Source organism: Podarcis bocagei (assembly GCF_964188305.1).
Source record: "Podarcis bocagei genome assembly, chromosome: 4".
Classification (NCBI taxonomy): Eukaryota; Metazoa; Chordata; class Lepidosauria; order Squamata; family Lacertidae; genus Podarcis; species Podarcis bocagei.
Window position 1 is genome coordinate 90,143,330 of NC_138128.1, and position 21,473 is coordinate 90,164,802.

At 47.3% G+C, this 21,473-nt stretch overlaps 1 protein-coding gene across 2 annotated transcripts in view; it reads left to right on the forward strand.

The window, feature by feature from the left end:
• The window catches only part of NFKB2 (nuclear factor kappa B subunit 2), an 85,066-nt gene that overhangs the window by 43,134 nt on the left and 20,459 nt on the right, over positions 1–21,473 (forward strand). The window contains exons 1-8 of one of the 2 annotated variants that reach the window (XM_081191599.1): positions 1,862–1,968; positions 2,715–2,784; positions 6,785–6,860; positions 7,178–7,218; positions 8,027–8,125; positions 13,394–13,545; positions 17,574–17,680; positions 20,622–20,780. In XM_081191599.1, coding sequence (XP_081047725.1) covers positions 2,761–2,784; positions 6,785–6,860; positions 7,178–7,218; positions 8,027–8,125; positions 13,394–13,545; positions 17,574–17,680; positions 20,622–20,780 — 658 coding nt within the window. In that variant the 5' untranslated portion in view covers positions 1,862–1,968; positions 2,715–2,760. Of the gene's footprint in view, positions 1–1,861; positions 1,969–2,714; positions 2,785–6,784; positions 6,861–7,177; positions 7,219–8,026; positions 8,126–13,393; positions 13,546–17,573; positions 17,681–20,621; positions 20,781–21,473 lie in introns of those variants that run through there. The other variant, XM_081191600.1, reaches the window with a different exon arrangement.

The window sequence follows — 21,473 nt, forward strand, 5'->3', positions numbered from 1 at the left end:
TCAAAAGCATCAATTCTTCGGCGATCATAATAATAATAATAGCTCATACCCCGCCCCTCTGGCTGAGTTTCCCCAGCCACTCTGGGCGGCTTCCAATCAAGTGTTAAAAACAATACAGCATTAAATATTAAAAACTTCCCTAAACAGGGCTGCTTTCACATGTCTTTTAAAGAGAAGATAACTGCTTATTTCCTTCACATCTGAAGGGAGGACTTTCCACAGGGCGGGCGCCACTACCGAGAAGGCCCTCTGTCTGGTTCCTTGTAACCTCACTTCTTGCAATGAGGGAACTGCCAGAAGGCTCTCGGTGCTGGATCTCAGTGTCTGGGCTGAACGTTGGGGGTGGAGACGCGCCTTCAGGTATACTGGACCGAGGCCGTTTAGGGCTTTAAAGGTCAGCACCAACACTTTGAATTGTGCTTGGAAACGTACTGGGAGCCAATGCAGATCTCTCAGGACCGGTGCTATGTGGTCTCGGAGGCCACTCCCAGTCACCAGTCTAGCATTCTGGATTAACTGCAGTTTCTGGGTCACCTTCAAAGGTAGCCCCACGTAGAGCGCATTGCAGTAGTCCAAGTGGGGGATAACTAGAGCATGCACCACTCTGGCAAGACAGTCTGCGGGCAGGTAGGGTCTCAGCCTGCGTACCAGATGGAGCTGATAAACAGCTGCCCTGGACACAGAATTAACCTGCGCCTCCATGGACAGCTGTGAGTCTAAAATGACCCCCAGGCTGCGCACCTGGTCCTTCAGGCAGCGGCGTAGCGTGAGTTGTCAGCACCCGGGGCAACGCAAGTAATTTGCACCCCCTAACCCGGGGCAAGGCAAGTAATTTGCGCCCCCCAACCCCTAACCTGCGAGTTGCCGCTGGCGCTGCCGCGCAAACAACGCTGCTTGCCCGGAGGAGGATGGAGGCAGAAGCAGCCGCCGCCTGTGGCTGGGCCGAGGGGATGGCGGCGGTGGCAGGGTGCAGAGGCTGCCCGTGCCCGGCCAGGCGTCGGTGGCGGCGTCGGCGCTGCTGCAGCGGCTGCTCCTCCTGCGAGCAGTGAGCGGAGCGCAGCCACAGCGACGGCGGGGGGCGCGCGCGCTAGGGCGCAAGGCTGGCGGTGGCGGCGGGGAGCCCGGCGGAGGAAGGAACTTGTCCCTTCCCTCTGGATTCGCGCCTCCCCCAGATGTTGCGCCCGGTGCGGTCGGCACCCCTGGCACCCCCCACGCTACGCCACTGCCTTCAGGGGCACAGTTACCCCATTCATGCCCAGGGTGTCCCCCACACCCGCCCCCCCGTCCCCCCAAAACAGTACTTCTGTCTTGTAAGGATTCAACCTCAATCTGTTAGCCGCCATCCATCCTCCAACTGCCTCCAGACACTCAAATAGTGAGGCCCCCAGATAGTTAAATGCCAAAGGCCTGATTACAGAGGAAAGTTATTGCCCGGCACCTAAAGATATGTAGTGAAGGTGCCAGGGAGCCACCACAGAAAAGGCCATTTCTTGTGTTGCCACCCTCCAGGCTTCTTGTGGAGGACACACACACACACACGGGTTGGGAGCCTGAATGGCGCCTCTCTGGAGGCCTCACCCTGGGCAAAAAACCCACTCGTTCTTCCCACCCCACCCCGTATCTATTGCACTGGTTTAAGTCTTTATGGGTCAAAAATCAGGACTTTGAATTGGGCGCAGAAACTGATCAGCAGCTCAGCTTTGCGCCTCTTCCGCGTTTCGTTTGCAAGCGGCCTTTGCGCCTCCCGCCTGGCGAGGGCGCGCGCGGGAGCCCGGGGCGTGCTTTCCGTTGCCCGGGCAACTAGTCCCCGCCCCTTCAGAGCGGCGGTCAGCTGATTGCTAAGAACCCTCGAGGGGGGGAAGGGAGGGAAGGGAGGGAGGAAGGGCGTGGCTTATCCCAGGGAGGGGGACACCCAGAGGACTCCAGACTGGGCGCGACGCCGAGCCTCGGAGGGTCTCTGCCCCGAAGGTAAGCAGCTCTAAGGGTCTCCAGGCCAGTTCCCCTATCTCCAAGCCCACCGTCCTTCCTCTGCCGGTGGAAAGTGAGCGTGCGTGCGAGCGGATCTCCCTGCTTCATTAGTGCTTTAATTGCATTGCAGGTGGGGTTGGACTAGATGATCCCTTGGGCACCCCCTATTCGGACGGGTCTTTTTTAAATGCCCACAAACTGGAAGGCTAGGGGGAGGGGGAGGGGTGGGGGCCCTGGGCTTGGATCCACTGCTAGGGGAGCACTTTTGTTCTCTTGCTGCGGAGTTTCTGCTGTCCCGAAATGCCCCATCGGGGGTGGCATTTTCTCCTGAGTGGGAGAAAATCGCAGGGGTTCCCCCCCTTACTCGGGAGCAAGGGAAGGTGAAGGCCCCGAGTGGCCTGCCAGGGAGGCGATCGCTCGCTTTGTCTTTCCCTCGGCAGACGCGCAAAGCGCCGTCGGGGCGCCTGGCCTGCTGGCTGTGCGCCCAGGGCGCAAAGCGCACGTGTGGATATTCCGGGGTTTCTGGAGCGCGGGTAGAGTCGGGTCGGCGGGGCCGGGCCAAGTCCGTCGGGAAGAGTAAGCAAAGCCAGCCCCTCCCTCTCTCCTTCCGACTCGGCTGGGCTTCTAGGGACTTTCCATCGGCGTTTCCTCGCCCGCCCAGTTTCCGCCGGAGGCTCTTTCGGCAGCAGAGGCGGTGCTCGCTCGTCTCCTCTTGCCTTCCTCGGGCTCTCCGTTTTCTTTCGCAGGAAGCCCTAAACTCCGGGACTGCTGCTGCCGCCGCCTCGATCGGCCATGGATTGCGACGGCTACCCCGCGGTGAGTCGCCCACAAAGGGGTCCCTCTGGGCTGATCTTGTTCGGTGGGGTGGGAGGGCGTGGAAATCCCCCCACTTCCCCGCCCTATTTCCCAGGTTGAGCCATATGCAAAAAAACCGGGGCCGCTTGGCTTCCCTGCAGCTCCCCTTCCGGCTTCTAGTCTCCAGAGGTTAACATTGTAAAGGGCAGCATACTCATTTTGGGAGACAGGAAAACCCCAGATCTCTGTTTGTTTTTTATTTGTTTTGTGTGCCCAAGACAAACGCAGCTCCTTGTCCTGGATAGATAGTGGCCACGAGTCCCTTTCTAGTGAAAACCCCCCAGAATATAAGTATTTTAATAATATGCAAGAAGATAAAAATGACCAAGTGATAGAACTGGGCACCACAGTTCAAGAAGGACACTGACAAACTGGAACGTGTCCAGAGGAGGGCAACCAAAATGGTCAAAGGCCTGGAAACGATGCCTTATGAGGAACGGCTAAGGGAGCTGGGCATGTTTAGCCTGGAGAAGAGGAGGTTAAGGGGTGATATGATAGCCATGTTCAAATATATAAAAGGATGTCATATAGAGGAGGGAGAAAGGTTGTTTTCTGCTGCTCCAGAGAAGCGGACACGGAGCAATGGATCCAAACTACAAGAAAGAAGATTCCACCTAAACATTAGGAAGAACTTCCTGACAGTAAGAGCTGTTTGACAGTGGAATTTGCTGCCAAGGAGTGTGGTGGAGTCTCCTCTTTTGGAGGTCTTTAAGCAGAGGCTTGACAATCATATGTCAAGAGTGCTCTGATGGTGTTTCCTGCTTGGCAGGGGGTTGGACTCGATGGCCCTTGTGGTCTCTTCCAACTCTATGATTCTATGATTCTAACTAGTCAGTGCTTTTTTTGCTGGGGGTACTTGTTACACAGTACCAACAACATCCCCCCCCTTTCCCCAAATGTTAAAAGTGTGGCACTTACTATAACAGCTTCATGGTGAGTGCCAATACCATTTTTTTCTTTTTTAACACCCCCCCCCCCGCAGTGGAACTACTTAAGCCACAAGGAATAAAACAATCCAGTACCAGTTTCAATTGTAAGCCACTTTGAGGTATTGTTACAATCAAGCAGTATTATTACAATCAAGCCTTTTCTGTGGTGGAATTGTGGAATGCTTTCCCCAGAGAGGCTCGCCTGGCACCATCACTACATATCTTTAGGCACCAGGCAGAAACATTTCTCTTTACCCAGGCTTACGACTATTAAATAATCTATGGCCTGTGAAAGTGTGTGTGGAGACAAACTCTTATTATGTTGACTATTTTACGATTAGGCTGCCTTACGTCAGTAGGCTATTTATTACGTTTTTATCATTGATGCTCTGTAATGTGTTTTTAATGGGATCTTTTGATAAAGGGTGGTATTATAAATTGAATAAAGAATAATAAATAATATTGTGAAAGCAGTTGATAAGACTGTGCTCCTATTTGCCTAAAGAGCCTGTCCACAGAAGAGACTACCTGCTGTGTCTTTGGAGGGAGGTAAAACCAAAGTCTGTGCTAGACGCTGCTATGTCTTTTCCCTAAGCAGCGAAGGAGAGTGCCCTTTGCACCTAGCCATAAGGCACTGTTTTGCCTCTTTCCAGTTGGGAGGCATGATCACACCTGCTTTTCCTGAAACTCGGTAGGGGTAGGTGATTTTTTAAAAACATCCCGAAGCTCTCCTGAGGCATTCCAAATTGGTATTTGTGGGGGTGGTGTACCTCTCCCCTCCACCTCTTGTCTTCCCATGGCAGGAAGCCCTGAAGAGTGTTAATAATAATAATAATAATAATAATTTATTATTTATACCCCGCCCATCTGGCTGGGCTTCCCCAGCCACTCTGGGCGGCTTCCAAAAGAATATTAAAATACTATAATACATCAAACATTAAAAGCTTCCCGAAACAGGGCTGCCTTCAGATGTCTTCTAAAAGCCTGGTAGTTGTTGTTCTCTTTGACATCTGGTGGGAGGGCGTTCCACAGGGAAGGCGCCACTACTGAGAAGGCCCTCTGCCTGGTTCCCTGTAACTGTAAGCTTCTCACAGTGAGGGAACTGCCAGAAGGCCCTCGGTGCTGGACCTCAGTGTCTGGGTAGAACGATGGGGGTGGAGACGCTCCTTCAGGTATACTGGACCAACATGCTTTAACATGCTTTATTGAAAAATTTCTGTTTCTGGAGCAGGTGGGAACCCTAATTGTGCAGGATTCCGTCTCCTGGGTTTGGTAATAGAGGCTTCATTTAGCTATCGCATACCCTTAGCAAATGGTTTAAAGCTTGCCTGTGCACCGGCCTGTCTTGACTTTATGTATTTCATACAGTGAGGGGGGAAAGGTATTTGATCCCCTGCTAAATTTGCCCGTTTGCCCCTCTGACGAAGAAATGACCAGTCCATAATTTTAATGGTAGGTTTATTGTAGCTGTGAGAGACCAAACAACAACAGGAAAACCCCCCAGAAACCCAGAAGACAAAAGTCAAGAGTTTGATGTGCATTATAATGAGTGAAATAAGTATTTGATCCCTTTGCAAAAGATGACTTAGTACTTGGTGGCAAAACCCTTGTTGGCAATTTCAGAGGCCAGACGTTTCTTGTAGGTGGCCATCAGGTTTGCACACATCTCAGGAGGTATTTTGTCCCACTCCTCTCCAAGTCAGTAAGATTTTGAGGCTGATGTGTAGCTACTCCAACCTTCAGCTCCCTCCACAGATTTTCAATGGGATTAAGGTCAGGAGACTGGCTAGGACCTTAATGGGCTGCTTCTTGATCCACTCCTTTGTTGCCTTGGCCGTGTGTTTTGGGTCATAGTCATGCTGGAATACACATCCTTGACCCATTTTCAATGCGCTGGCTGAGGGAAGGAGGTCCTCACCCAAGATTTGACGATACATGGTCCCATCCATCATCCCTTTGATGCAGTGAGGGTGTCCTGTCCCCTTAGCAGAAAAACACCCCCAAAGCATAATATGTCCCCCTCCATGTTTGACGGTGGGGATGGTGTTCTTGGGGTTGTAGGCAGCATTCCTCCACCTCCAAACACAGTGAGTTGAATTGATGCCAGAGAGCTCGATTTTGGTCTCATCTGACCACAACACTTTCACCCAGTTCTCTGGGTCATTCAGATGTGCATTGGCAAACTGCAGACGGGCCTGTACATGTGCTGTCTTGAGCAAGGGGACCTTGCTGGCTCTGCAAGATCTCAGTCCTCCACGGCATAGTGTGTTACCAACTGTTTTCATGGTGACTATGGTCCCAGCTGCCCTGAGATCATTGACAAGTTCTGCCCCTGTAGTTCTGGGCTGCTTCATCACTGTTCTCATTGATCACTGCAACTCCATGAGATGAGATCTTGCATGGAGCCCCAGACCGAGGGAGGTTGACAGTTATTTTGTGTTTCTTCCATTTGCGAATTATTGCACTAGCTGTTGTCACCTTCTCACCAAGCTGCTTGGCAATAGTCTTGTAGCCTAGTCCAGCCTTGTGCAGGTCTACAATCTTATCCCTGACATCCTTGGACAGCTCTTTGGTCTTAGTCATGGTGGCTACTTTGGAATCTGCTGGATTGATTGCTTCTGTCGACAGGTGTCTTTTGTACAGGTATTGTGACGAGCTGGGATTACAGGTAAGACCTCTCCCTTACAGCAGGTGCTTCCAATCTTAGCTTGTTACATGCAGTGAAGATACCAGTTGGCTGATATCTGATATGGGATCAGATACTTATTTCACTCATTATAATGCACATCAGTTATAATGACTTTTGTCTTCTGGGTTTCTGGGGGGTTTTCCTGTTGTTATTCTGTCTCTCACATCTACAATAAACCTACCATTAAAATTATAGACTGGTCATTTCTTCATCAAAGGGCAAATGGGCAAATTTGGCAGGGGATCAACTATATCCCCCCTCACTGTAATTCTGTGGCCCTTCTGTCACACTTGTGCCAAATGTGTCATAAGATTTCTGTCTTGTCCCCCTATTCTGTTTGCAGTGCTTGGACGGGATAGAATACGACGATTTCCAGTTTGGCCCTCATTTGATGGAGCATAAGGATCTCATGGAAACGGGTAATGAATGCTTTTGGAAGTTTATATGTGCCTTGGGGAATGATAAATTACAAGGGAGGGGAAGTTTCAGTTGAGCTTGTGCATATTGTGTTATGGATATAAACTGTTGCTCAACAGTTGGTGCTTCTCAAACTTGGGTCCCCAGCTGTTGGGACTACAACTCCTATCACCCCTGACCTCTGGTCCTGCTAGCTAGGGATGATGGGAGTTGTAGTCCAACAACAGTTGGGAAGTTTGAGAAACACTGGCTTAACGGAATTGCATGTGGTTGTGTATACATTGGTCCAATCAGGATATTTTCTTTTTTTTATCCACAGTTGAAGGCCCGTTCCTCACTATAATTGAGCAGCCAAAGCAGGTATGGATGTAATCATTTGTCACTGAACTGAGTTGCCCCAGCTATGTACCGTATTTTTCGCTCTATAGGACACACCAGACCATAGGACGCACCTTGTTTTAGAGGGGGAGAACAAGAAAAAAAACCCCTCCCCCTCTCTGCCCAGCGCCCCCTCCGCAAAGTGGCAGGAGGCGCTGCGCAGAGAGGGGGAGAATTCCCCCCCCTTGTTCTCCCCCTCTAAAACAAGGTGCCGTTCAAGGTGCATTCAGTCGCCTTCAGGCAGCTACATTGGAAGCCTGGAGAGCAAGAGGGGTCCCGCACGCCGACTCCTCTTGCTCTCCAGGCTTCAGGTTCCTTTCGACCTGCTCTTTGGGGCTGGCGGGGGGGAAGCCCACCTCCAGCCCCAAAGAGCAGGTCGGGGAGCAGCGGAAAGGCGCGAAGCCTTCCTGCTGCTCCGCGAGCTTCTCGAGGCTGCCGGGGAAGCCCGGGGCTATGGCTTCTTTAGCCCCGTGCACCCTCTCCCGGCTGGAGAGGTAGCGTGTGGCTAAAGAGACTGGCCGTGTCAGTCCCTTCTCCCTCCTGAGGAAAAGCCCGCAAGAGGCGCGCAGAGCTTGTGTGCGGCTTTTGGGGGCTTTTCCTGCCTGCCTCCCCCCTGCATTCGCTCCATAGGACGCACACACATTTCTCCTTCATTTTTGGAGGGGAAAAAGTGCGTCCTCTAGAGCGAAAAATACGGTATATGCTGTTGCAAGCACACTTTCCCTAATGGCTTGGTTTGGTGTAACTGGTCACGTAATGGGATGTCTTTGTTTTCCTTTGTCTTCTGCAGCGAGGTTTCCGATTCCGATATGGCTGTGAAGGTCCCTCGCATGGTGGGCTGCCTGGAGCATCTAGTGAGAAGGGACATAAGACTTACCCCACAGTTAAGGTGAGCATGAGATAGTGTTTTTTTAAAATGTATATTCTTCATTGCAAGATAAAAAGTACATAAGAGTAAGATAAGACACGAAAAGAAGAAATGGTACCCATGTAGAAAGCAGAACAACAACAAAATTGTATACATTACCCCCCAAAAACATTGTGGTTAACCAGACCTTAACCTAATACTGTATTTATAAAATGAATTTGAAATATTGTTGAATTTGTCCATGGCAAGTCTCCGTTTGTAGGCAACTTGTTCATGTGTAGCGAGTTTGGACATATATTCAGTCCAGTCGTTGAAGGGAGCTGCTTTATTTTTCCCAGTTTGTCAATATCTGTCTTTTTGCCATAGGGCAGGGAGAGTCCATTCATATTGTGCCCTTTTGTTAGATTCAGTGTATTGAAATATAGCCCAACCAAATATTGATTAAACTATCTGAAGGTGAGAGCATCAGATGGTTTAATTAGTATTTGGTTGGGCTGTATTTGAAGATCTTTAAATTATTTTTTTTTTTTAAGAACAGCCATACTCTTGTGGGCCACTGGTATTTCCACTTAGGATAGCCGTTTTGACTAGCAGATGGACATCTGTTGCTTTGGGAGGAGTACAAAGTGCCAATGAAATACTTGGTTTGCAGTCTTCATCCACCTGCACTTTAGGATACACTTAGCAACATTATACCTGGCAGGTGTTGTGAAAATATCACCTTGCTCTTGTTGGCTGAGGTGCTTAGTTGCTTAGGGATCAAATGTGTTTTGCCGTCCAGCTCCTCTGAAGGAATGGAGCATTTCCATTTAGCTTGAATCAGGGTGGATTTGATTTAAATCACTAGTCAGTAAGACTTGATTGAAATCATTTTATTACAGAAAGACTCATTCTTGCTGGTATAATCTTAATATTTACAACCAGATGGAGGTTTCATTTATGGGATTTTTCAGAGTGGTTTTTTACAGTTACATAAAAAACTGCTGATTTGGTTATACTGTTAGGAATACACAGACAGATAATTATGAAATTATTGTGAGGTTTAATAAGTTAACTGTTTATATTTGGACAACTTTTCTGCTGTACTTTATTGGAAGGAGAAAAACCAATCATTTACTTTAAAACAATTTATTTAACTAAAACAATAACATTATAGCATATGTATCCATGTTTGTTAACTGATGCGGTTAAACAATAAAATAAAAAAACTTAGACGGAGTTTTAGCACACATGAAAAACTTAAATCCTTATTTCCTGATGAATAGCCTTTGGCCTGTAGTGTAACTTAAATAGAAAACTATCTTTAGAATGATTTTTCCTCCAAAAGCATTTTATTTTAAAAATCCAATTGAAATCTAAAAAATCCGATTTTAAAAAAATCGGGTGTTTTTATTTTTTTTTAAAAAAAATCATTGAGTTTAATCAATGGAATTAAACATTGGGGGCAGGTTGAGTCACTGGGAATAAGTTGTGAAGAGACCCCAGAGGCAAAGAGTGTAGAGCAGATGGGTTGAGTCATCTGACGGGAAGGCTTTTAGTGGCGGGTGAGGCTTGAGGAAGAAGGAAGAGGAGGTGGAGAATTGGGGGAAGAAGGGACTTAATTAGAAGGCATTCAAACTTCATAGTACTTAATATCAGGAATGTCTGTGTGCCATGAAGGAAGCGAGCGCTGTAGAGGCTGACGATTGCTCAGTTTCCCTTCAGCTGTGCAAAGCAGGCAAGGACATGAAAAGCAAGGATGCGAGGCCGTGCTGGATTTACATATTGCAGCCCAGGGCCTCATAACCTAGTGGGGCCTTGGTCTCTTGCCATTTTTTGTGGGGGAAGGAAGGCAGAGTTTACTCTCTAGGCCAGGCATAGGCAAAGTCGGCCCTCCAGATGTTTTGGGACTACAGCTCCCACCATCCCTAGTTAACAGGGCCAGTGGTCAGGGTTGATGGGAATTGCAGTCTCTAAACATCTGGAGGGCCGAGTTTGCCTATGTCTGACTAGGCCCAGTTGCTTTTGTTGTTGCTTAGTCCTTTAGTCGTGTCCGACTCTTCGTGACCCCCTGGACCAGAGCATGCCAGGCACTCCTGTCTTCCACTGCCTCCTGCAGTTTGGTCAAACTCATGCTGGTAGCTTCAAGAACACTGTCCAACCATCTCGTCCTCTGTCGTCCCCTTCTCCTTGTGCCCTCCATCTTTCCCAGCATCAGGGTCTTTTCCAGGGAGTCTTCTCTTCTCATGAGGTGGCCAAAGTATTGGAGCCTCAGCGTCAGGATCTGTCCTTCCAGTGAGCACTCAGGGCTGATTTCCTTCAGAATGGATCGGTTTGATCTTCTTGCAATCCATGGAACAATAAAAAAGAGAACAAAGTTTCATTTCTCATGATCAGGTGCTGTTGAGTTTGGGCCTCCCAGTCAAAGGCACCCAGTTGCTTTAATCTGGGCCTGATGTGAGGGAACAAAATGGTGGCAGAGACCAGGAAGATGGGGAAAGGAGCACAAGGCAAAACGGCACAGCGGCTGTGAGTGAGAGGAGCTGCGCCTTATTATTGGGAAGGAAATTGGCAGGTCATGGCGCCCTGAAGGACTAGTGACTGGGCCGATGTACGGAGTCGAGACCTGCTGTCCTCCTGGCGCTGATGGAAGTTGTATTTGAGCAACCCCAACCAGCGCAGCTGGAGGGCCAGGATCGGCCCAAGACCATTGGGCACCTGAGGTGGACCACAAAATGGCGGCTGCTCTCCCCCGCGAGGGAAGAAGGTGTGGGTGAAGATCTACCTCAGGAACAAGGGGGGCGGGTGGGAATGAATATCTGCATTGGGAACAAAGGTGGGAGGAGAACAGCAGTGTTTCTTAATGGCAAGAGGGGGCACAGTGGGTGCTGCCAGTTGCAGGATTGCAGTGTTGTGAAGGGGCAGCAGATACCTAGAAGTGGCAAATCGCTGTGGGATTGAATTTCGGGCGAATTGGCCAATTTTTATTTTTAGCTTCAGGCTTGTCAGTTGGAGTTTCCTTGGGCGTCACAGATTGACTGGTGTACCTGAGCGGTCCGTTTTAGGATGCATTGCTAAACGAAGGTGTTAATGATTTTCCACAGCTCCGCCTGGTTTTTCTCAGAACTTTGTTGCTGCAGCAGCCTTTATTTTGCGGGGCAATTTTCCCCAAGTATTACTGGATGGGGGAAAAATAAACACTTGCGATAGATAGGAGTTAAAGCTCTTGTTCAACATTAGTGTGGTGAAATCTGTTTCAGATATTAAAAAGAAGTAAACAACCATTCCCTATCTAGTTAGTCTAATCCACTCTTCTGCCTTTCTTTTAACATTTGTCTAACCCCTTCTTTATAAGTAAACTATTTTGTCTTTTTTCTAGTTTTTCAGTTCTGTGCAGTTACTAGAGCTGCAGGGAGTGCTCATGTTGTTGAGACACCATTGATTGGTGACATTATTATTTACTCTATAACTCCTGAGTGCATTGGCTTTTTGATGGCTACTTAAAGTGTAAAGATTCATTTTGTGTAAGGTTGCGTATGTTGGGATCTGTGGCAGCGGAAAGAAAAGCTGACTGTAGTCTTTGGAGATAATTTGTACTACGTTTGTGTGAGGCCCATCCCTTTTAGACCAAAAAAAAAAGGGAGTCCCGTTTCAGGTGTACACAAAGTACAGTCAGGCTTTGTTGTGAAGAAACCCAAATCCTGCACCAGCGGTTTTTTCTTTGTAATAACAGGAAATGAATTACTTTGGCTACAATTGTAATTGTATTGCAATGAGGCTACATTTTAATGTTTCAATATTTTAATGTTGTATTTTAATTTTGTTTTTAAGTTGTAATCATTCAACTTGTTTTTATTATTGCTTGTTAGCTGCCCTGAGCCCGGCCTTGGCTGGGGAGGGCGGGGTATAAATAAAAATTATTATTATTATTATTATTATTATTATTATTATTATTATTATTATTATTATTACAATTGTATTTCATACCTTATTTTATCTGTATCTGGCTGCAATCTGCATTTTAAAATTCAAACTTTTAACATTTAAGAATTTAAAATTGTGATTGTGAAATCTGGCTGTAATGCAGGGTCCCTTTAGAGGTGACTCTTAAAGTTTACACCAGACTAGTAAACTTACTGATTCAGGGCCCTGTCCTGAAATTTCTACCGAGTGCTTTGTGGGGTAGTTGATGGTTGCTTTCAAGAAGCTATGCCTTGAAAATTGTGGCTGTGTTCTGGCATAATGCTAAATTGTGGCTGTGTTCTGGCATAATGCTAAACTGTGGCTTAGATTACAAGAATGAGCCTACCATCTTCCCTGACCTGGGTGCTCTCCCTCTCTGTGAGGAGATTGGAACCTTCCACTTCCACTTTGGATTAATCATAGCATAGCATGTTGTCTGAGCCCTAAACCAATTAATCTTAACTGTGGCTAGCAAAAACGACCCAGCTTCATAAACCGTGGCTTGAAGGTGCCCTTCCTCTGCTATCTGTGGTGAAGATTTAACTGTATAAGACTCACTTTTTCCCTCCTAAAAAATAAGGGGAAATGAGTGTGCGTCTTATGGAGCGAATGCAGGCTGCGCAGCTATCCCAGAATCCAGAACAGCAAGAGGGATTGCTGCTTTCACTGCGCAGCGATCCCTCTTGCTGTTCTGGCTTCTGAGATTCAGAATATTTTTTTTCTTGTTTTCCTCCTCCAAAAACTAGCTGCATCTTGTGGTCTGGTGCGCCTTATAGAGCGAAAAATACGGTAGTTATTTCTACAGTCCTACCTTGTGTTGCGTCCGCTTCATGTTGCGTCTTTTCGCGTTATGTCCCGTGGCAACCTGGAAGTACCAGAAAAGGTTACTTCTGGGTTTTGCCACTTGCGCCTGCGCAGAGGTGCTAAATTGCGCTGTGTGCCTGCGCAGATGCAGCGTTTCGAGTTGTGGGCATTTTGACGTTACGGACGGGCCTCCGGAACGGATCCCGTCCATAACACGAGGTACCACTGTATTTGGATGAAGCAGCAAGTCGCAGTTAAAAAATAAAATAAAATGGAAGCTTCCACATTCCTTGAAGCTGTGTTGAAGGAGGCTGGCAGGGGGTTGGGGTGGGAATGTACGAGCCCAGGTTGAGGCGAAGTCCATTTTCACAATGCGAAACTGTGGGCTTACTCTGGTTTCAAATTAACCCAGTAATATTGCTGATGGAAATTCTGGGGAGAAAAACTGATCCATAGGCCTAAAAGCATGTGTTACAAAGAATTGTCCTCTCTCTGGCTGGACTCTAATCACTTGGACTTCCGTGTTCTCTTTTTCATTGCCAGATCTCCAATTATTTCGGGATGGCTAGGATAGAAGTGGACCTGGTGACTCACACTGACCCTCCGCAGGTGCACGCCCACAGCCTCGTGGGAAAGCAGTGCAACGAAGCCGGCAATTGCATTGTAACTGTGGGCCCCAAGGACATGACGGCACAGTACGTATGAGCTGGTGGGTGGGGAGTTGTAGATAGTAATGCTTTTTTGTAAAATTCTGATTTTGTAAAAAGCAGAATTTTGACTATATTTTTGGCTCTGGCGAGCTAGAGCTAAGCGTTTCTTTAAAGAAATTGCACTTAACTCACAATACAGAGGTACCTCGGGTCTTGAACGTAAGACCATTTGTGTTCTGAATCGTTAGAAAACCAAGGCACAAAACCAAGTCAGCAAAATCAATTGAGAAAATTGAAAAACATGCAGCGGAAGCGTTTGACTTCCGAGGTGCGTTTGAAAACGGAAGCATTTACTTCTGGGTTTTCGGTGTTCGGGTTCCAAAACGTTTGTCAACAGAGAGGTTCGAGAACTGAGGTACCACTGTACAGCTGGATATTGTACACTGGCCAAATATTGCATACTTAACCAATTAGTTAGGAATTTTGGAACAGTCATTTATTGCAGTATAAAATATTGAGAGCATTTCCTCTTCCTGGACTTAGCTGGGGGTTGAACTGGCAACTTCTAGACCACAGCATGCTCTCAGAACCAGATGGCTGAGCCTTATGTCGCCATTAGGCTCTGATGTCTTAATTAGTTTTCTTATTTTTTGTTGCACTTTTCTTTATTGTAAGATAAATTTGATGAGTTTAATGCAAGCATAAAACAGAATTGTTCTTTCTCAGAGGAGGAGGATATGCTGTGAAGAGTAAGTTTGCCCATCTATTTCTGGAGGCAAGTCTAGCTGTCCATCACATCTCCACAATTCCAGTGGTTAAGAATCCTTTCCCAATTCTTAACTGACTTTTGTCAGGAGGGTAGAGTGGTTTTTTGGCTCTAGAGCTATTGGCCCTATTTTTGCTCTTCAGATTCACCCCCTTGCTCCCCCAGACTCGGACGGGCGCCTTTCTTTTCCTTTCCTATGGGAAAATATATTGTTGAAATGCAAAGTAAGAGTAGTAACTAGGAAGCTAACTCTTCTAGGTGATAACTTCATTGTAATGACTATACAGTGGTGCCTCGCAAGACGAAAAGAATCCATTCTGTGATTCTCTTCGTCTAGCGGTTTTTTCGTCTTGCGAAGGAAGCCCATTGACGGATTAGCGCTATTAGCGGCTTTTAGTGGCTTATCGGCTGATCGGATCAGCTGATAAGCGGCTTAGAAAAAGGGGGGAGGAAAAAAACCCAGCAGGAACTCGCAAGACATTGTCGTCTTGCGAAGCAAGCCCATAGGAAATTCGTTTTGCGAAGCACCTCCAAAACGGAAAACTCTTTCGTCTAGCGAGTTTTCCGTCTTGCAAGGCATTCGTCTTGCGGGGCACCACTGTACATTGTCCAAACTCTTCATATTCAAAGAGAACTTTACTTACATTAACTGAAAAGAATGTATTCACAACCTCATGCTTATTCACTTTGTTATAGAGAGCTTCTGCACAGGTTTCTCCTTAGTAACATTTAGGGATCTTCCTCTGTCTGTTTCACTTCGGACAGATCAGACTGACACAACATTGTCCTCAGCGGTATCCTGAGAAGTCTCTCAGCAGCCATTCTCCACACACAGAGAGCAGAAAGCAGTTAAAAATGACAGTTGCTGGAATAACAGTCACAACACAACAGAATGCCTCTCTCGTGTGACTCACAGCCAGCCAATCACATGAGAGCTACTGCAAAAGGAAAAACCCCATGTTAAAACTACACAGTAATTTAACATTCCCATTTCAGGAATTAAATCATCATCCTTAACAGAGGTGTGGGGGAAGGAGACGAGGAAGAGGACTTTGCACTTGGTGGCACTACCCCATTGAGAATGTATTTGGTGTTGAGCCCATGTAAATAATGCCTTCAAAGCATCCATAAATCAAATTCATTCCTTCAGTCAAGTCTGGATTGAGGCCTTTGCCTAGGCAGCTCAATCATCCATGGCATTTTTCAGTGTCCTGGGTTTAATCTTCAGCATGTCCACGTCTTGCCTTTGAATCGTGCCCAGCACTTTCTCAACAGTGCACAGATTTCCTGTGTGGAAACGTTACTCTGTTTGAACTCGTCTCTCTTGAACCTGTTTGCATGAGTCCCATTAAGCACCTGACTTTTGGCTGTGTTTGGCTGGCTCATGGAGGGCTTTGTCTGCGAGTAAGCTAAGTTTGTGTGTGTGTGTTATTGAGGAGCTTCCACTGTCAATGGGTGGAAGACTCCCATCCCATATTGTTTCGTGCTTATTTCACTTTCTTCCACTGCTAATTTTCTAAAATTCCCTCAGGTGCCAGAATTCACCATGAACACCTTGCTTGTTCTCTTATAATGGCACCTGAGAGGTGCCAGAACTGAGTTTTGTAAATGAACTGGTTGGCTGCTACTGGGAAAGTCTCCCTGCTCCTCCACACATTAATGACTTCAGCTTTTCTAGACTGGTGCAGGATATGGCCTCGCAGCAGAATCAACACTGCAGGCCCCTTGCTGTTATTTTCAATCCTTATTGGCTGCCAATGCGGCAGCGCATCTCCCTTCCTTGTTCGGAGGAAGAGAAGGAGGCCCTTCCTCAGTTCTTTATATTTTCTTAAAGAATGCCTAACCACTTCCTTCCCTCAGAATAAGGCAGAGAGGAGGGGAAGAGGCACTGCTGCTCTGCTGCCATGTTGACAGTAGTGAAACATTAAAAACAGAAGAAGGCTGAGTCGAGTGGCAGATGAGGAAGGGCCTCATTTTGCTCATTTCCCGAGCACAATTCAAAGTGTTGGTGTTGACCTTTGAAGCCCTAAACAGCCTCGGTCCAGTATAGCTGAAGGAGCATCTCCACCCCCATCGTTCTGCCTGGACACTGAGGTCCAGCTCCGAGGGCCTTCTGGCGGTTCCCTCATTGCGAGAAGCAAAGCTACAGGGAACCAGACAGAGGGCCTTTTCGGTGGTGGCGCCCGCCCTGTGGAATGCCCTCCCACCAGATGTCAAAGAGATAAACAACTACCAGACTTTTAGAAAACATCTGAAGGCAGCCCTGTTCAGGGAAGTTTTTAATGTGTGACATTTTGATGTGTTTTTAATCTTTTTATGATTATGATTATTATTATTGAACTGGGCTTGACTGGGAGGTGGCTTCGTCCCCTTAGTGATGAAGACAGGACAGTCAAAAACCCTTGCTCCAGAGATTGATAGGTGGGGTCACCTTTCCCAGGACATTGTCCTAATGTTGAGGAGAATGAATGTTCAATACTCTAGTCATGGCAGCCCAGTGGGTAAATTTTGCTGTTTCTTCCAATCATTTAGCTAGCTGCTGATGCTCTAAAATAGATAGGTTCATGGGTTCTAGTCGGATCTTGATGTCAGTATCGTTTATTCAGATCCAGCAAAAAACCCACACAAAAAACCCACAAAATCCGAACTTGAAATGGAGATTTGACCAGGTAGATGTTTACTTGCACTGTTTGTTTTCACTGCACAGTAGGCCTACAGAATTTAGAGCAAGCAAAGTACAGTACTCTGTAGCTTCTTCCATTTCTTTTAGAAGAGCAAAAGAGAAAAGCTGATGCATTTTAGATTTCATTGCGGTTAATTGATGCTACATGCACAACAGCATGGCTGCCTCTTGTTTATTTGTCATGCCTCTTTATTAACACAGGAGAGCTCCCATTGCTTTGTCCCAGTTCCTGCCAACCTAGCAGTTTGAAAGCATACCAGTGTGAGTAAATAAATAGGTACCACTGCGACGGGAAGGTAAACGGCGTTTCCATGGGCTGTGGCACTCGTCATGGTGTTCCATGCACCAGAAGCGGTTTAGTCCTGCTCGCTACATGACCCGGAAAAGCTTTCTGCGGACAAATGCTGGCTCCTTTACCTTTTACCTTTTATTAACATGGGAAGTTAAATAAGTTGTTTTTATTCTGACCTCTTGTTATCTGTGCTTTTTGTCTTCCATTAAATATTTTCAAGACATATTCAGCCCCAGTAGTGGTGACTGGGATCTCCTGCTCTTGTTCTTGGGTGCATCGCTGCCCAACTAGGCACTTTCGCTGATATGAGGTGTTGATTTGTCCTTTTTCAGATTTAACAACCTGGGTGTGCTCCATGTGACCAAGAAAAACATGATGGAGGTCATCCGGGACAAGCTGAAGAAGCAGAAGTTGCGAACCAGCGTGCAGTCTCTGACAGGTGACCTTGAACTGGGAAGGAAACATCTGGGGAGTGGTTTGCTAGGAACTGTCTGCCCCTCTACCTGTTAAACTACTTGGGGTGTGTGTGTGTTGAGGTTCTATAACTGATTTGGACTACGGTGGTATCTCAGGTTACATACGCTTCAGGTTACTTACGCTTCAGGTTACAGACTCCGCTAACCCAGAAATAGTGCTTCAGGTTAAGAACTTTGCTTCAGGATGAGAACAGAAATTGTGCTTCGGCGGCATGGCAGCAGCAGGGAGGCCCCATTAGCTAAAGTGGTGCTTCAGGTTAAGAACAGTTTCAGGTTAAGAACGGACCACCGGAACGAATTAAGTACTTAACCCGAGGTACCACTGTACTGGATCAGTCCCAGTTCACTCTGGGACTAGAGGAGCAAGATTCATACCACGTTTCTCACTTGAAATGTGCAACAAGTCAATCGGTGTAACGTGTTAGCATGGCAGACAATGGTTAAGTATGAATGAAAAAGAGTTACTTGCCAGTGACAAGAAGCTTCACACAATTTTCCTCTTAATAGCATTCTTAGTTTACAAAACATGACTGAGGTTTTGGATGTGCCTGGCTTCCCCAAGACAGCAGTCATAGAATTAGAATCGTAGAGTTGGAATCATCTAGTCCAACCCCCTGCAGTGCAGGAATATGCAGCTATCCCATACAGTGATCGAACCTGCAACCTTGGCGTTACCAGCGCCACACTCTAACCAACCGAGCTATCCAGGTGAAAATGAGTCTACGCACCTGACTTTAAAGGATCTTGAGTTTCCATGCAGAACTGTGCCTCTGAGCGTGTGTAGAAGGCATTGCCCTCTATAGAGTGGCCGGATTCTGATCCTTCCCACTACGTCTGGAATTGGAAGGAAGGCCCTTTAACTCAAAATCACCCCTTTCTGGTGTATGGGGGGGGGCTTGAAATCTGGTGTACCTAATAGGGGCAAGGTACAGGAAAGGGGAGGGACGCGGGTGGCACTGTGGGTTAAACCACAGAGCCTCTTGCCGATCAGAACGTTGGCGGTTTGAATCCCTGTGATGGGGTGAGCTCCTGTTGTTCGGTCCCTGCTCCTGCCCACCTAGCAGTTTGAAAGCATGCCAGTGCAAGTAAATAAATAGGTACCGCTCCTGCGGGAAGGTAAACGGCATTTCCGTGCGCTGCTCTGGTTCACCAGAAGTGGCTTAGTCATGCTGGCCACATGACCCGGAAGCTGTACGCTGGCTCTCTCGGCCAGTAAAGCGAGATGAGCGCCGCAACCTCAGAGTCGGTCACGACTGGACCTAATGGTCAGGGGCCCCTTTACCTTTACCTGTACAGGAAAGGGGAAGACTGAAATTAGGGAGAGGAGAGTGGTGAAAGGGCAGAACAGAACAGGGTTGAGAACAGAACACAGCATGCGAGAGGAATGGCTTGCTGGAGCTTAGCATGAGCTTTCCTTTCTATTGCCAGGCCCATGGGCTTGAAACCTGGGAACAAGCATCGCATTCAAGCTTGTGTAATGTTCCTTTCTTCTTTGCTTTCTGTCAGATTGCCCTTAAAATAGGGGCCGGCATTGAAGTATGACTTTCTAGAAGCTGGGCTCTTCAGCGGCCCTAGTGGGAGCTTTGTGCTTCCAGTAGAAGACTCACTTACATGGGTTTGATTAAAATGGGACAACTTGTTCATGCGTTTTTCCAGGAAGAAGGGCGTAATGGTCCAAAAGCAGTTCAGGACCGCGCTTGCTGTAGCCCCCAAGGTTTTGTGTGAGACATCAGAAGCTATTATGAGGGGTTGACTGACATAACTTTCTAACCAACTCAATTCCGCTTTTCTCAGTATGCCCGGTATAATGTGGACCTTTGTGTCTTTTCGATATAATTTGTAAACTAGATTCTTGCACAGTTATCAACCCAGTAAAGGTGCAGGAGCCCAGAAATTCTGGATTCGGATCTTTGCCTCTGCTGTAAACTTTGTAGGTACCTTTGGGCCAGTTGCAATTTCTTGACCTTGGATCTCCAGCCTGTAATTTGGAGATGGTGATTCTGACCTCTCACACGCAGTTATTGCAAGGATTATATGGAGCACTTCAAAAACTCAAGGCTCTTTGCAAATGTTATGTAATTGCCTTTCCGCTTGCCGACGACAAGGACACACTTCAACCCCCATCCTGCCACATGGGAGCCACTTCCAAGAAGCCATGTGTTTTTAGTAGAGTGTGGGGAAAGCCCACCGGGGTTCCCCACGGGTAGGAGAGAACATACAGCAATTGCTGCAGGAGTCTTAGCGCCATGTAGATCCAAAATAATTTCTCTCCCAGCTGTTGGTTCATATGGTAGGCGGAGACTGTATACATGACATGCGTTTGCAAACCGCTGAGAGCATCCTGCCTCATGCATAGTTACTCTGATAGCAAGAGTAGGGCTGGGTGATATAGTGACATATCGCCCAAAACCGGTTTGAAGTCCATATTGTGATATCTCTTTTGTAATTTTTGACCTGGCAATATATCACAAGTCATGATATGTGCGTGTGCTATGCAAAACTAATGGGAAAAACTGAAGCCAGCCCAATGCCTCTACATAGCTCAATCCTTATTTCTGACATTGTGATATATCAGTATATCGCAATGTTTAGTTGGTGATATATTGTGATGTTTAATATCAGATATCGCCTGGCCCTAAGCAAGAGGACCATTAAGCCGGGGCTGTTCAAGCATATCTTTCAAAAACAACTTTGGTGCCCAGGCTGGACAGATCCCATCATCACAGATGGCATTAAAGGGAGCCCATACAGGAGGGATGGGGTACTTGTTGTCCTTCAGAGACATTATGAAATGATCTCTTGCCTTTGGTAGGGAAGGGTACACTAAGACGTACAGGATCCCCGGGTTTGTGGATGTAGTAGCCCTTGTTTGCCAGGTGTATAATTCAGCATCTACTTTGGCAGAATCTGAAGAAGAGGAGATTGAGCAAGAGGCGAAGGAGCTGAAGAAAACAATGGATCTCAGCATTGTCCGGCTGCGATTCAGCGCCTACCTTCGTGACAGCAGTGGGAACTTCAGCCTGGCGCTGAAGCCGGTTATCTCGGACCCTATCCATGACAGCAGTAAGTCTTCTCTCCTGGTCCATAGACTGACCTCAGTTGGGGTTTCAGCCTTGTTTGGAGGAGAGCCATGGAGCAAGCATCTGCCACTGTGTTTACGGCTTGGCCAGGTTTTGAACATAGGCATCTGGTTAGCCACAGTATGGCCCAAACCATAGAGCCTCTTGGGCTGGCCGATCGGGAGGTCGGCGGTTCAAATCCCCGTGACTGAGTGAGCTCCCATCGTTCTGTCCCAGCTCCTGCCAACCTAGCATTTGAAAGCACACCAGTGTAAGTAGATAAATAGGTACTGCTGTGGCGGGAAGGTAAACGGTGTTTCCATGCCCTCTGGTTTCCATCACGGTGTCCCGTTGCACCAGAAGCGGTTTAGGCTGGCCACATGACCCGGAAAGCTGTCTGTGGACAAACACCGGCTCCCTTGGCCTGAAGCAAGATGAGTGCTGCCATCCGCATAGTTGCCCTTGACTGGACTTAACTGTCCAGGGGTCCTTTATCTTTACCTTTTTATCTTGCTGGGATGGATGGGGCTTTGACCTCATCCAGCTGCTTATGTTCTTAAGAAGAGTTCTGCTAGCTTGCAGGACTGGCTCTCATTTCACTTTTTATTTGTATGCCTCCTTTCTATATTACTATACGGAAGGCAGTTTGCAAGCTAAAGAGATGACAAAAATCACGCACACACCTTGTAACAAGCTG